At 37.2% G+C, this 11,767-nt stretch overlaps 1 protein-coding gene across 1 annotated transcript; it reads right to left on the bottom strand.

The window, feature by feature from the left end:
* Window positions 1–509: 509 nt before the first annotated feature.
* Window positions 510–11,149, bottom strand: LOC132550462 (sialate O-acetylesterase-like). The gene is made up of 10 exons (XM_060214529.1): window positions 10,952–11,149; window positions 5,446–5,503; window positions 5,022–5,356; window positions 4,598–4,733; window positions 3,543–3,702; window positions 3,341–3,423; window positions 2,533–2,663; window positions 1,977–2,131; window positions 862–1,075; window positions 510–740 (listed from the first exon to the last, which is right to left on the bottom strand). The coding sequence occupies exons 1-10, from the start codon at window positions 11,147–11,149 to the stop codon at window positions 510–512; spliced, it is 1,701 nt and encodes a 566-aa protein (XP_060070512.1).
* Between the last annotated feature and the right edge of the window lie 618 nt (window positions 11,150–11,767).

Raw genomic sequence — 11,767 nt, 5'->3', positions numbered from 1 at the left:
AATCATCCAAGGAAACCGATTCATAAATGTCCATTATTACAAGATTCTTCTCTGTTGAGAAGTACCTCATACGTCATATACAAACCCTTATTATCTTACGTATGAACATATCTACTTATATGTACATATCTAGAATTTGATAATTTGCAAACCTGATGGGCAAACTGTAAACGTTCATATTTAAGAGATAATCTTATTTTAACGGTATTGGCGCTGAAACCATTGCGCTAAATTAGAGTTGCGCTTATAACCTTTTCTGTATGATGCAGAAATTAATCCTTGCGCTTTTTTGTGGAAAAGTGATATTGCGCTAAAATTAAGTACGTTTCCAGAACTAGACATGCTGTTTTATCAACCTAAAAGACTATGTGAATGAAAAATAATTGTAGGACAAATTGCTAGACTTAGTTAACGTTCAAAAATATGCTCATTTGCCGTGTAGAAAACAAGACCAACACCATCACCAATAATGCGGAGTAAAAGTTTATTATTTCCTGGTTATTAGCACATTAGAAAAAACTGTGATAGAACGGCGGTGCAGGAAGGTCATTTTCTCTTCCGTACACTGCACACTGCTTGAATGCACAAGGACTCTCCCTCCAAGCGTATCGTACCGCAGCCACTTTTGCGATACCACATGTATTTGTATTAAGTGTAACGGATGACACTCCATGTGATACAATCGGGACTGATTTCCAGTGTTGGTACGTAAGGGGGCATTGGTGATCTAAGCAACACACCTGTTTTATCGAATCAATAAAGAAATAAAAACACAATAATAAGATAATATAAAAATATGATGATATATTAACTTCATGAAAATAATATGAAAAGTGATATTTTTTTTCTTTCCTAATATACCTCAAATTCTGCGCCACCTACAGTCCTGGTAGCGTTGATAGTCAACATGATTGGTGATTGTCCGTTGTCATATTCTATATTCAAGGAGTGTTGAGCATTAGTGAAACTCGATGGGTACGGACCTTGGTAGTTTAATTCCGTCTTATGGTACGCCACACCGAGAGCTGACAAGGCCAGACGGGAAGCCACATCATGTTTAAAACGGGGATGTATACTGAAACAGTTAGCTTCAAACTATTATTAATCGTCACTATTGTTACATTTCACTTTTGTTGCAGAGGCGTTATTGCGAAAGGAGTTAGGCAACAGGCAAAACCTATGAAAGCCCGATCCTTAGAAATTTGAAAAGGATGCACATCTACTTGATTACTAAAGTACACAAAGATGAATCTAGATATCTGCAAAACAGCTATAATACAGTGAGATGTGACTACTAAAATGCTTGATCATTATGCTACACATTTTTATTGATAATTTATAAAAGTTACACCTAATATTAATCCGTTCCTGAAAGTTGGTCAGTAGGTTAACACAGACAAACTGTTTGAAATATTTTTAACCATCAATTTATGAGTTTTAATAAAATCCGATGTCACGTGTGTCGGAAGGATCAAATACAGGCCCCTTTTTACGAAAGCAAGGTGATAGTGCAATGCAAAACATGACCAAATAGAATTATTTTAAAAATGTCTTAATCAAATTTTCTATGGTGTCTACATGTTGCAGCTGATTCACTATTCAATTGCCCATTCCCATCATCGCAATTTTTGGTGCAAGTTGTCGTCAACTGACGGAAAAAAACTCATAACACTGGTTTTCAAATGATGATTTTCATGAACATTATGGGGACGTTTCACGGTTGTCTTTTGATGCTCGTTAGTTTCATTTCGCAAACAATGCTTACTCTTAAGGAACATTTCTGGATTGTATGTGTAAATATTTCGTTTTATTTCAATTTTAATTTAATTGAATTTGAGTTTTGATTTTTACAATGTTGAGATGTTGGCATCTCTTTGTTGTTTTTAGAATTATGAATATTTAATTGAGACCGTATTACTTTTAGTTGATATCTGGTGAAATACTGGTGGATACCAAATATGAAGTTGATACTTTACTTTCCGCGTGGAGAGCCAAAATCGGGTAAATCCATTGCTACCGCCATAAACGTATTTGGCATCTTCGTATTCGGAACCTTTCCATACTGAGCAGTCTGGGACCAACGTAAGGACGGAAAACCAGTGGCCAACGAATTATTTTTATTAGCTGCAAGCTGTTGACATTAGGAGGTTCAAGATTAAGCATGTATATTATACTATCTATATATGCACTTTTTTTTTTACAGTTTTGATATTCAGCGGGACGTTTTTTCGTCTGTAGAATTTTTTTCTGCATTCTGAGAGTGTTAACCACAATATAGAACTCTATAACACCCATGTGACATCAGTGTTACTACTGCTGACATTCCAGATGGCCTGATTTCTTTACAGTCTCATGGTAACGTTTGCCTAATTGCTAATATTATTCATACCTATATAGTTATGTAGTTTTGAATATGTGAAACGCACAACCTTCTCTGACCCAATAAATACATAAAGAAAATATCGATGTAAGATTGGAACAATTAAAATGAGATACCCCTACATATCATAAAACAATGCTTGGAGCTCTTACTTGTACGAAGCCAAATGGAAAGTTTGCTGAAGTCGTGTGTAGTGAAGCGGCGCTGAACTTATGTCTCCAGTCTGATATCATAGCTGGAAACTGACAGGCATAAAGTTCTGGTTCGTTGATATTTGACTCACCTTTGCGACAAATGGAATGAAAAAGTCTTCATTTACAAATGAATTAACTAGTAGTTAAGTGATTAAACATGGCACCATATTAGTAACTTATACATCTTCTGATGCATTTCATATTAGAAATTTTGTTGAAGCCGAAGGATTTAATAAATCTCTTTATCTATCCTATTGACTCATTGAGAAATATTACATTCTTATTTCTTTGTCAGATACAAGTATTTGATGCTCGTTAGTTTGCCTGTTAGGTCCGTTGTTGTATACCTTGTTCTCATTTGAGAACGTGCGATTACTTACTCGGATCGACCAAGATCCACATTGTGGTTGTCGTAAATGAAGCAGAAGACGATTACTCTTCCGGAACACCTGGTCTTATTCTCCTTGTACTTTTGTCAAGAGTCTACGTGTAAATCTTTCTTTTGTTCATATCTTACTTTAATTTTGGTATTGACATGTTGATATTTTGTATTTTGCTAACGTAGAAAAGCGTCAACATTTTACCATCTATATTAGCACGTCCCATTTGATTTATATCGCGTGTGTCAAACATCGGACAGATTCATTAATAACTTTGATCTTATTTTGATATCATGTATGAATCATAACGCATGAGGTGACCGTATTGTCATGACTACGACACTTAATATTGATACATATGCCACACTTTGAAAATTAAAGCATACCCTGATACCATATGGCACCATATATAGTATTTCGGAGAAGTGGTGTCACCATCCCATTCCAGAGGGCGGAATGTGCTGTCAATCTTTCGTCCACATACAAAAGACGTATATTTGAATAGGTTAGAGAGACATAGCATGAAATTACATAACATTGTAGAAGTCACTTTAGTCTTTTATTACGACGGTATGAACGTATACCTACCTCCTTCTGGACGGACATGCCTTCAAAGCGTCAGATGATGACCAGGACTCTATCTTTGTTCCTCCAACATTTGTTTCAATCAAACCGATTGGATATCCGAATTCAGATGACAATCGTTTACCGAATAACCAACAAACAGCAGAAAATAGCGTGAGCGTATCTGTAAATCAATATCTAATATATTTACTGAGATAAGTAACGCATCTGACGTTTAATATATAACCAATTAGCTCTGTAAAGATGATAATTACAACTTCAGGGCTGTTGAACACGTTAAGAAATGCATTTAGCATGCAGTTCATGGCATTAGTTGTTTGGTCATTATGATAAATATGCATGACTCTTCTCTCATATCAACTTCACAAAAACAAAACTTAATTGCATCTTATGATTTCGCCATTCTTATCAAAGATTCAAATCAATGATTTAATTGACAATAACGTCTTAATGACAAAGTCTTTGGTAACGAATGCTGATATATTAGATGTTCATAGAACAGGCTGGAACAAACCGTCGGCAGAATAAGTAAAGTGATCGAAATTTTCTAACTGACGGCTTGATTTTTAACAGTTTCAATGCACGAACCAAAATGCGTCTATAGAAACTATGGTATGATGCAGATGTAAACTCAAAAAGGAAACGGATGCAATTCAAAATTAAGCACATTAAAATATATTTCACCTGGAAATAAGAAATGAAATTTTCGAGATTCTTAATCAATTATTATCCACAGCGATTGATTCCTTATAACTTTAGTCAGCATGAAAACATTCATATATCAGAGAAAGTATAATTTACAGCTATTTGTGGCCAATGCCAAACGCAAAGAAAGAAACTGAAAAGAAAGCAAGTACAGTAGTTATTTGCTCAAGTATAAGCATGTTCCTCCTCTGGTACTAACCTGTTATTTAGGTAGATAGAATGGTTCTTGAATTATATTTTTCAATTTTTTCAACAACAACGTGATATTGTCTACTTTATCATCACTAGTCATTTATACAAAAGTCACAATAGCACATATATATATATATACAAGCTCAAAAATACAGACTTACTCTCGTTTGGTATCGCCCATGGGATGACAGGTCTATAATCCTCAAGAGACACATTAGATTGATCATAGGCCTCCCTAAACACACGTACATTTAGGTAGTTTGAGGCATCTGCATATTCTTCGGTCGCATTAATTATCTGAAATTTGTATTACTTCGAATAAATGAATGTTCGTATAGATATTCAATATCAAACTAAAAAATATAACTAACCTGCTCTTGACGTTTACTTAAATCACTGAAGCAGATTGATTGTTACATTTTGAATTTATTCTTGACACGCTTGTTCTATTTGATGTCACATATCAAAACTAGTGAAAACTAGTGAAAGAGAACTAGTGAAATGGCGTCAAAAATTTCAAAAATAAAATCATATGAAATTGTTTCATTTCAAGGTTTACCTTCTTTGTTTAAGTATCAAACAAACCCATTTCATTGGAAATTGCATATTACTCTGACCAGAGCACACCCAAACGTCACCAAACATGACGTCTTGTAACATCAGAGTCCCTAGACTTGATCTGGCTGTGAGGTTGTAAGGACCGTAGTTATTTGTAGCCATGACAACCTTTGCCATCCACATGTATCCGCCATATGTATCGTGAGTGACGTTTGTCTGGGTGACCTCATTGCCATTCAATGCTATGTGAACAGTGTCGCCTAGTTTAGAGGACTTCCCCCAAACTATTGCCCCACGTCGGCCTTTTTGGAGAACCATATGGTCGGCGTAAGTAGCAGCTAAGGTAAAGGTCGATTCGCACACTAAAATGAATTTATGTTATTGTAATTAATATTCAATTCATCAACCAAATATCACAATCAAGATTTGCAGTGTTAATTATAACCCATACCATGGCTGAGAGATACAAGGATGGAGACCAAAAGGATTACTCCCATTTTTGACACCTTCTACCAAGCAGTTCAGATTCCTTTGTGTGAATAATGGTGTTGAGATAACTTGCTTATAAGACCTTGGCAGTCTTATCTTGCAACGTGACTGAGGTCAGAAACAGACAACATTTATATACCGTCTGTACCGTAATCTGATTGTAGAACTTTATCACCGTAGCAAACGTTATGTATGCTATGTCACTTTATCAACATACTTCTCCATATGTGAAGAGACCGATTTAAAAGAGAGTATGCAGCTATTATTATATATCTCAATCGATATTGTGACCTTATGTGACACCCTTGTTTCATAATTAGGATTGCATTCGTGTACATATATAATTTTTTTCATCTTATGAAGAATGCCAGTTGGTTTTCGCTTAACTAGGCACACACACATTCTAATCAATAATATGAAACAGAACAGATTGGTTATGTAAATTTTTGTGTAATTTATGATAATGCATGAGCAGGACACACATTCCATCCAAACAAGATATCTTCTCTTGTGAATAAGGCAACGGTAGAAAAGGGTGACATCAGCAACAGAACGAAAGACGGCCAAATGGACAAATAAAAACTCTAGATTTTCGCTAGGCACACGTTCCTATATAAACTGCTTAAGCAAGAGCAAAAGTATAGCAACAGGTTAGATTGTTGGTGTTGTTTGCAATAAAAAACATGACCCAATAGGAACATTCACGATACTAGAACATGTCTCAAGGTGTTTGATATCCAAATAAAGTAATTTTGCTATTGAAAAGATTTTTGGCGTGTTGTAAGTGCGAAGAACGAGCGTTTACGTACGGTGTAATTAATGTCGCTGTCTCCACTATCATCTGCTCCTGTTTACAAATGAACTACCTCCTTTTAAAAACTGTCACATGATTTTATCAGAGCTATATTTGAGAAGGTTTTCCGGACAAATTGATTGTCATACCAGATATTGGAAATCGATTTTGAATATCGGAACAGCATAAAACGTAGTAGAAGTGTATAAAACACAAACAATACTAAAATAACGTTTCTGTCAATGGTTCGGGTTTAGGTAAGCACTAAAGTGTAACATATGGATAATGTCACATATTTAGTTTACAGTAATCACATTTTTTTACCCCTAGGATCTTCTGACCCAACTCCGAAGCAGTTCACCCCAGCATGCTACTTGCCAGCACTGAGAAGAAATCATATGGCATTTTTGAAATGTTCTATTCGTCGACCACAACGATGCTCAATGCATTCATTTGAACACGCGAACAAAACAGCCCTTCACATAACAAGCTACTGGTCTGAACTTCATTTTGGTTATTGAGAAATCGTTTGAAGTGCCACTGCGACATAACCTTTTTTTTCCTTCTTGTTGGTGAAAATATAAATGGAAAAATTGCATTTCATTGTATGCATTAGTGATTATTAATTTAAACCATGTGACTTATAGATTAGACATGCAAAGCAATCAATTCTTCAATCGTCTTGAATTTGTAACTCTATCATCACAACGGGCAAAGTTAATTGCGACTGTCATGACTTCTGTTCACATAGGTTTGTAGAGAATGACGCAACAAAACGGCAAATATTATAAGCTTGACGATCAGACTTGCGATAAACCTTTGATCCGCTACAAGCTATTGAGAGAAAACTTGTGTGCTTATAGTGGTATCATAAATAGGCAAATATACCAGGTACATTTTATATGGCTTTTTATCTATTTCAAGTTTATTTCAATATACGTTTTATGAATAAAACCAACAACAGAGAACAGTCAACAGAGTTATAACCAGACAAGAAGAAGGGGAAAACTATGAACAAAAGTTTGAAACGGAAACTCTTGTAATGATACACGGGGTATAAGAGCAGGCGTTCCGTATATGTAAGCGTCTAATACGACGACAACCACTATGTAAATATTCATGTTCCGCGATGAGGGCAAGGTATATATCAACGCAGTCAGCAGACATAAAAATCCATCATGATAACTATAACGTATCAAGTATTTGTCTCTGTTTGATGTATTTGAAATCTAAATATATACACATTACTTTATTGTTCTATAATGCGTCAAGAATATCTACCTAATGCTGAAAAATAAGAAAGTGTTAATGTCATTTGTGTGTGTATAAGATGTTGCCAACATGTTCCCCGATGGAATTGGTTTGTTGTATGCGTGTCTGTTTCAGAGATTTAGACTTACTCTGATAACGTTACATCAACATATGGCCAGGACTATAAGTTCCTTGGCCATCCATCTAGCAACACCAACAAACCATTTACCAACCAACAAAGCATCCATTTCATATCTGTGCACTTCACTTAGTTATTAATCGTTTACGCTATGATAATATGCAGGTAAGGTTCTAATGCAGCGCAATGGTAGAAGAAGCCTTTGGTTATAATGTAGTTATAAATATCAATACAAATGTTACCTGTACGCATTTATATAGAGCTAACGAAACACGCGTGTCGCTGGATTGATGTTGCAAGGATAAAGATGTAAATCTACCACATCTACTGTTATTATAACAACACTTCTGTAAAAGTACAGCACTTACAAAACAATTACATCACATTTATTGCATATTCTACAAGTCCACATTATAAATATCAACAGCAATAATGACATGATGACAACGGTCCAACTTTTTAAAAATTTTACTTAAGAAATATTTAAACATGTGAACAGTCATACATTTTATGAGAGCTGCTGTTATAATATGCCGTTGCAAGGTAATTATCAACCTGCGAGCAAAACACTCTTCAGATGCATGGGGATTTTTTTTTTCAATTTTTATTTATTTCCTAATACTTCTGTTATCAAATACTTTAATAAATATACTGAAAGGATAAAGAAACGCAGGGTAATATTTATTCCGATATTTTGAAAACGCGTTCTCCAAATAAAGTGAAACTTTGTGGATTGAGTAATTAGGTCATATTGCACCTTGTAATGTATCGAAAAGTTAGTCACGGTACAGTGCGCAGCTCTGGTAAATGGAGGAAGGAAAAAACAAGAATCTCGTGCACCGTGTTGTTCTGGTCTCATGCAGCGTTGGTCAAGTCACTCTTCGTTAGTCTTTATACAGACCAACTGCTTCCCTAAAATTAATTGAGAATTTGATTCGTTTTAAGAATGGCACGACTCACAGAAGTTCAGAGGGGTCAGGCCATTCAGATGGAGATGCAAGGACAGCTGCAAAATCAGGTTGCTATGCACTTTGGTGTTAATGTTTCCACCATAGAACGTCTTGTAAGACGTCTTCGGGAAACTGGGCGATTGGCCGATCGACCTAGGTCAGGACGTCCGCACATAACGTCACGACGTCAGGATCGCTATATCGTCGTCTCTCATGTGCGTAATCGGCGCCTTACTGCCGTTGAGAGTGCACTTCATGTTCGTGGAAATCATGGGCGTCCTATAAGTTAAAAAACTGTAAGGAATCGATTACGAGAAGTTGGTGTAAGAGCACGTCGCCCCTACGTAGGTCCACACCTTACCCCTGCTCGACGTCAGCGTCGTATGGCCTGGGTCGCTGCACATGCTCCACGAACGGTTTCCACTGAGGCTGTGGAGACAAGTTTTCTTCACGGACGAGTCTCGATTCTGTCTTTATCGATCTGACGGCCGTCAACGTGTCTACCGACGTCGTGGCGAAAGTTTTACGGACGCTTGCGTTGTAGAGAGGGATAGGTTTGGGGGCGGTTCAGTAATGGTGTGGGGAGGAATCTCACACGTGTTAAAATCACAATTGGTTGTTATTGATGGCAATTTAACAGCAGCTAAGTATAGAGATGAGATCCTCCGACCCCATGTTACCCTTTCTTACAGCAGCATAATCTAACCCTCCAGCAGTATAATGCTAGGCCCCACGTAGCAAGGATTTGCCAAGTCTTTCTGGTCAACAACAACATTCAACCACTAGATTGGCCGCCATATAGCCCTGATTTGTCCCCGATCGAGCATCTTTGGGACCAGTTGGATAGACAGGTTCGAAAGCGCCAGCCACCACCTGCTACTCGAGAGCAGTTGACTAGAGCTCTGATTGAAGGATGGGACAACATCCCCATAAGACGGATTAACGCTCTCATGAACTCTATGACCAGAGGAATAAGGGCCGTGACCACAGAAAACGGCGGACACACAAGATATTGATGACTCAGTTCAATTTCAATTTCAATATCCGATGGGTCCATTTAATAATCGTTAGTACCTCTAAACCAATTATCAGATGCAAAATACAGACTTTGGAAATTTTTAAGCTTTAATTTATCTGTAAGTATACAAAATTTCGTTTTAAATGAAGCCCGATATCATACTTAATTTCTGGTTTAAAGTTCACCCTGCGTTTCTTTATCCTTTTAGTATATTTAGGAGAATACATTACCTTCTATCCACTGATTGAAGATATCAAACTCAATAGAATTGGTCCTTATTGTGTCTCGCTTAATATAAAAACTAATAAAATGTAGATCACCTTTTCTATCCTTATCCTTCAATTGATATGTAGTATATAAAATGCAAAATCAGTTCTTTTCCATCTCTTGGATCTATCATGAAAACATCTTTCATTTAGTTTGTGGTCCTGGACTAAACTTACATGCGTGATATCAACGACATCGCATTCAAATCGGACTAACTGAAACTAAATGTGAACAAAACGGAAGATTTACCCTTGTAGAAGGTACAAGGAAATAGAGAAGTGTCGTATGGTTCACCAACGACAACCACCATTTAACAAACACAATTCAGTTTCATCAAAGTGTCGTAGCTTACTTTGGGGACAGTCGCAGCGTTAGGAGCACTACGATTTTATCTATCCTTTCGATGCAGAACTGACGTAATGCGATTATAATATAAATGATTAGATTAGCAAACCAGCAACTCTTACGTAGTGCGATCTCCAATTTGCATATAACATCCTATTTGATACAAGAATAAATGTCTCAATATTGAGCGTCACAGATGATATAGTTATTCTAAATGCAATAAAAATTATAAGCTTCTCTCAGAATCCATGATTTATTTGCTGATTAAAGCATATGGAACACAACCATCCGGACAACAATGTAAGGACTTGAAAGGAAGGACATCAAAATATTCGCAAATTTTGTAAAAAAAAAATATGACATGTGTTCCTTATGTAATAGCAATTTCTAAAAATCACTTACCGATGGAATATATACTACTCACAATTTGATAGGGATCACTTTTTTATTTAATGTGTAACGTATCTATTTTAAGGATATATTCTACAGTTCAATTTATACATATTTCGGCATTATAAGATGCAGATTTAACAACACCAAGCGAAGAATAACAGTGTTAATTTGCTTCAATGCTCATTGTACACAGATACCCCGAAAATCGCAAATTACGACAAAAGATGCGAAACATTAAGTCCTGCGAAACAGTGTCGTTCAGCGAAAAATACAGTGTTAGTATCGAGTATAACGTCCTCGAGCATCAATTACGCTGTAGCAGCGGCGGCGCATGCTTCTGACCAAGTCTCGTATCCGGTTTTGGGGAATACTTGTCCATTCAGCGACGAGAGATGCTTGAAGTTCCTGAAGCGTTCTAGGTTGGATGTTTCTCGCCGAAACAGCGTTCTGGAGCATGTCCCACACGTGTTCTATAGGATTGAGATCTGGAGATCGGGCTGGCCAGTCCATCCTTTCAATTGTTTCCTTTCCAGATACTATTCAGTGCTCTGTGTGGTCGAGCATTATCGTCCATAAGAATGAATTTCTGACCTATAGCACCGGCATAAGGCCTGACGGACACGTCCAGGACTTCGTCACAGTACCTCTGTGCAGTCAAACTGCCATTAAGGAACACGTGAAGGTCGGTCTTGTCTTGCGTGCTAATGCCACCCCAAACCATAACAGATCCACCACCGTATCGTTCATGTTGGGAAACGTTAGCGGCATGGAACCTCTCATTTGGTAGTCGCCACACCCTGGCACGTCGGTCACTGAAATCTAAGCAAAATCTAGACTCGTCTGTAAAAAGTACGGGGGACCAGTCATGGAGGTTCCAATTCACATGATCACGAACCCAAGCAAGTCTAGCTTGAACATGTCGTAACGTCAAAGGAATTCTCACAGTAGGTCTGCGCAACCTTAAACCAGCATCATGAAATCTATTTCTCACAGTTTGTGTGGAGATACGAGTTCCGGTGGCATTCTGGAAGTCATTACGTAGTGACGTAGCGTTGATGAACCTTTGACGTCGAGCTGCAATAACAAGATAGCGGTCTTGACGCTGCGAGGTAAGTCGTTCCCGACCTC

The sequence above is a fragment of the Ylistrum balloti genome, unplaced genomic scaffold (assembly GCF_031769215.1).
Source record: "Ylistrum balloti isolate Yb309-2 unplaced genomic scaffold, AGI_CSIRO_Ybal_v1 Utg370124, whole genome shotgun sequence".
Taxonomy (NCBI): domain Eukaryota; kingdom Metazoa; phylum Mollusca; class Bivalvia; order Pectinida; family Pectinidae; genus Ylistrum; species Ylistrum balloti.
Note: the sequence above shows the minus strand (reverse complement) of the source record. Positions and strands in the feature narration are given on the sequence as shown.

What these genes read in the sequence shown, in the direction of transcription:
- LOC132550462 (XM_060214529.1), bottom strand. Translation starts at nt 11,149, where the DNA reads ATGGACTGGCCAGCCCGATCTCCAGATCTCAATCCTATAGAACACGTG. An exon ending in TGCGCCGCCGCTGCTACAGC is followed by an intron (nt 5,504 to 10,951) that starts GTAATTGATGCT and finishes ACTGCTTGGTAG; the next exon opens with AAGGTGTCAAAAATGGGAGT. An exon ending in TTTGGCTCTCCACGCGGAAA is followed by an intron (nt 1,076 to 1,976) that starts GTAAAGTATCAA and finishes TAACTGTTTCAG; the next exon opens with TATACATCCCCGTTTTAAAC.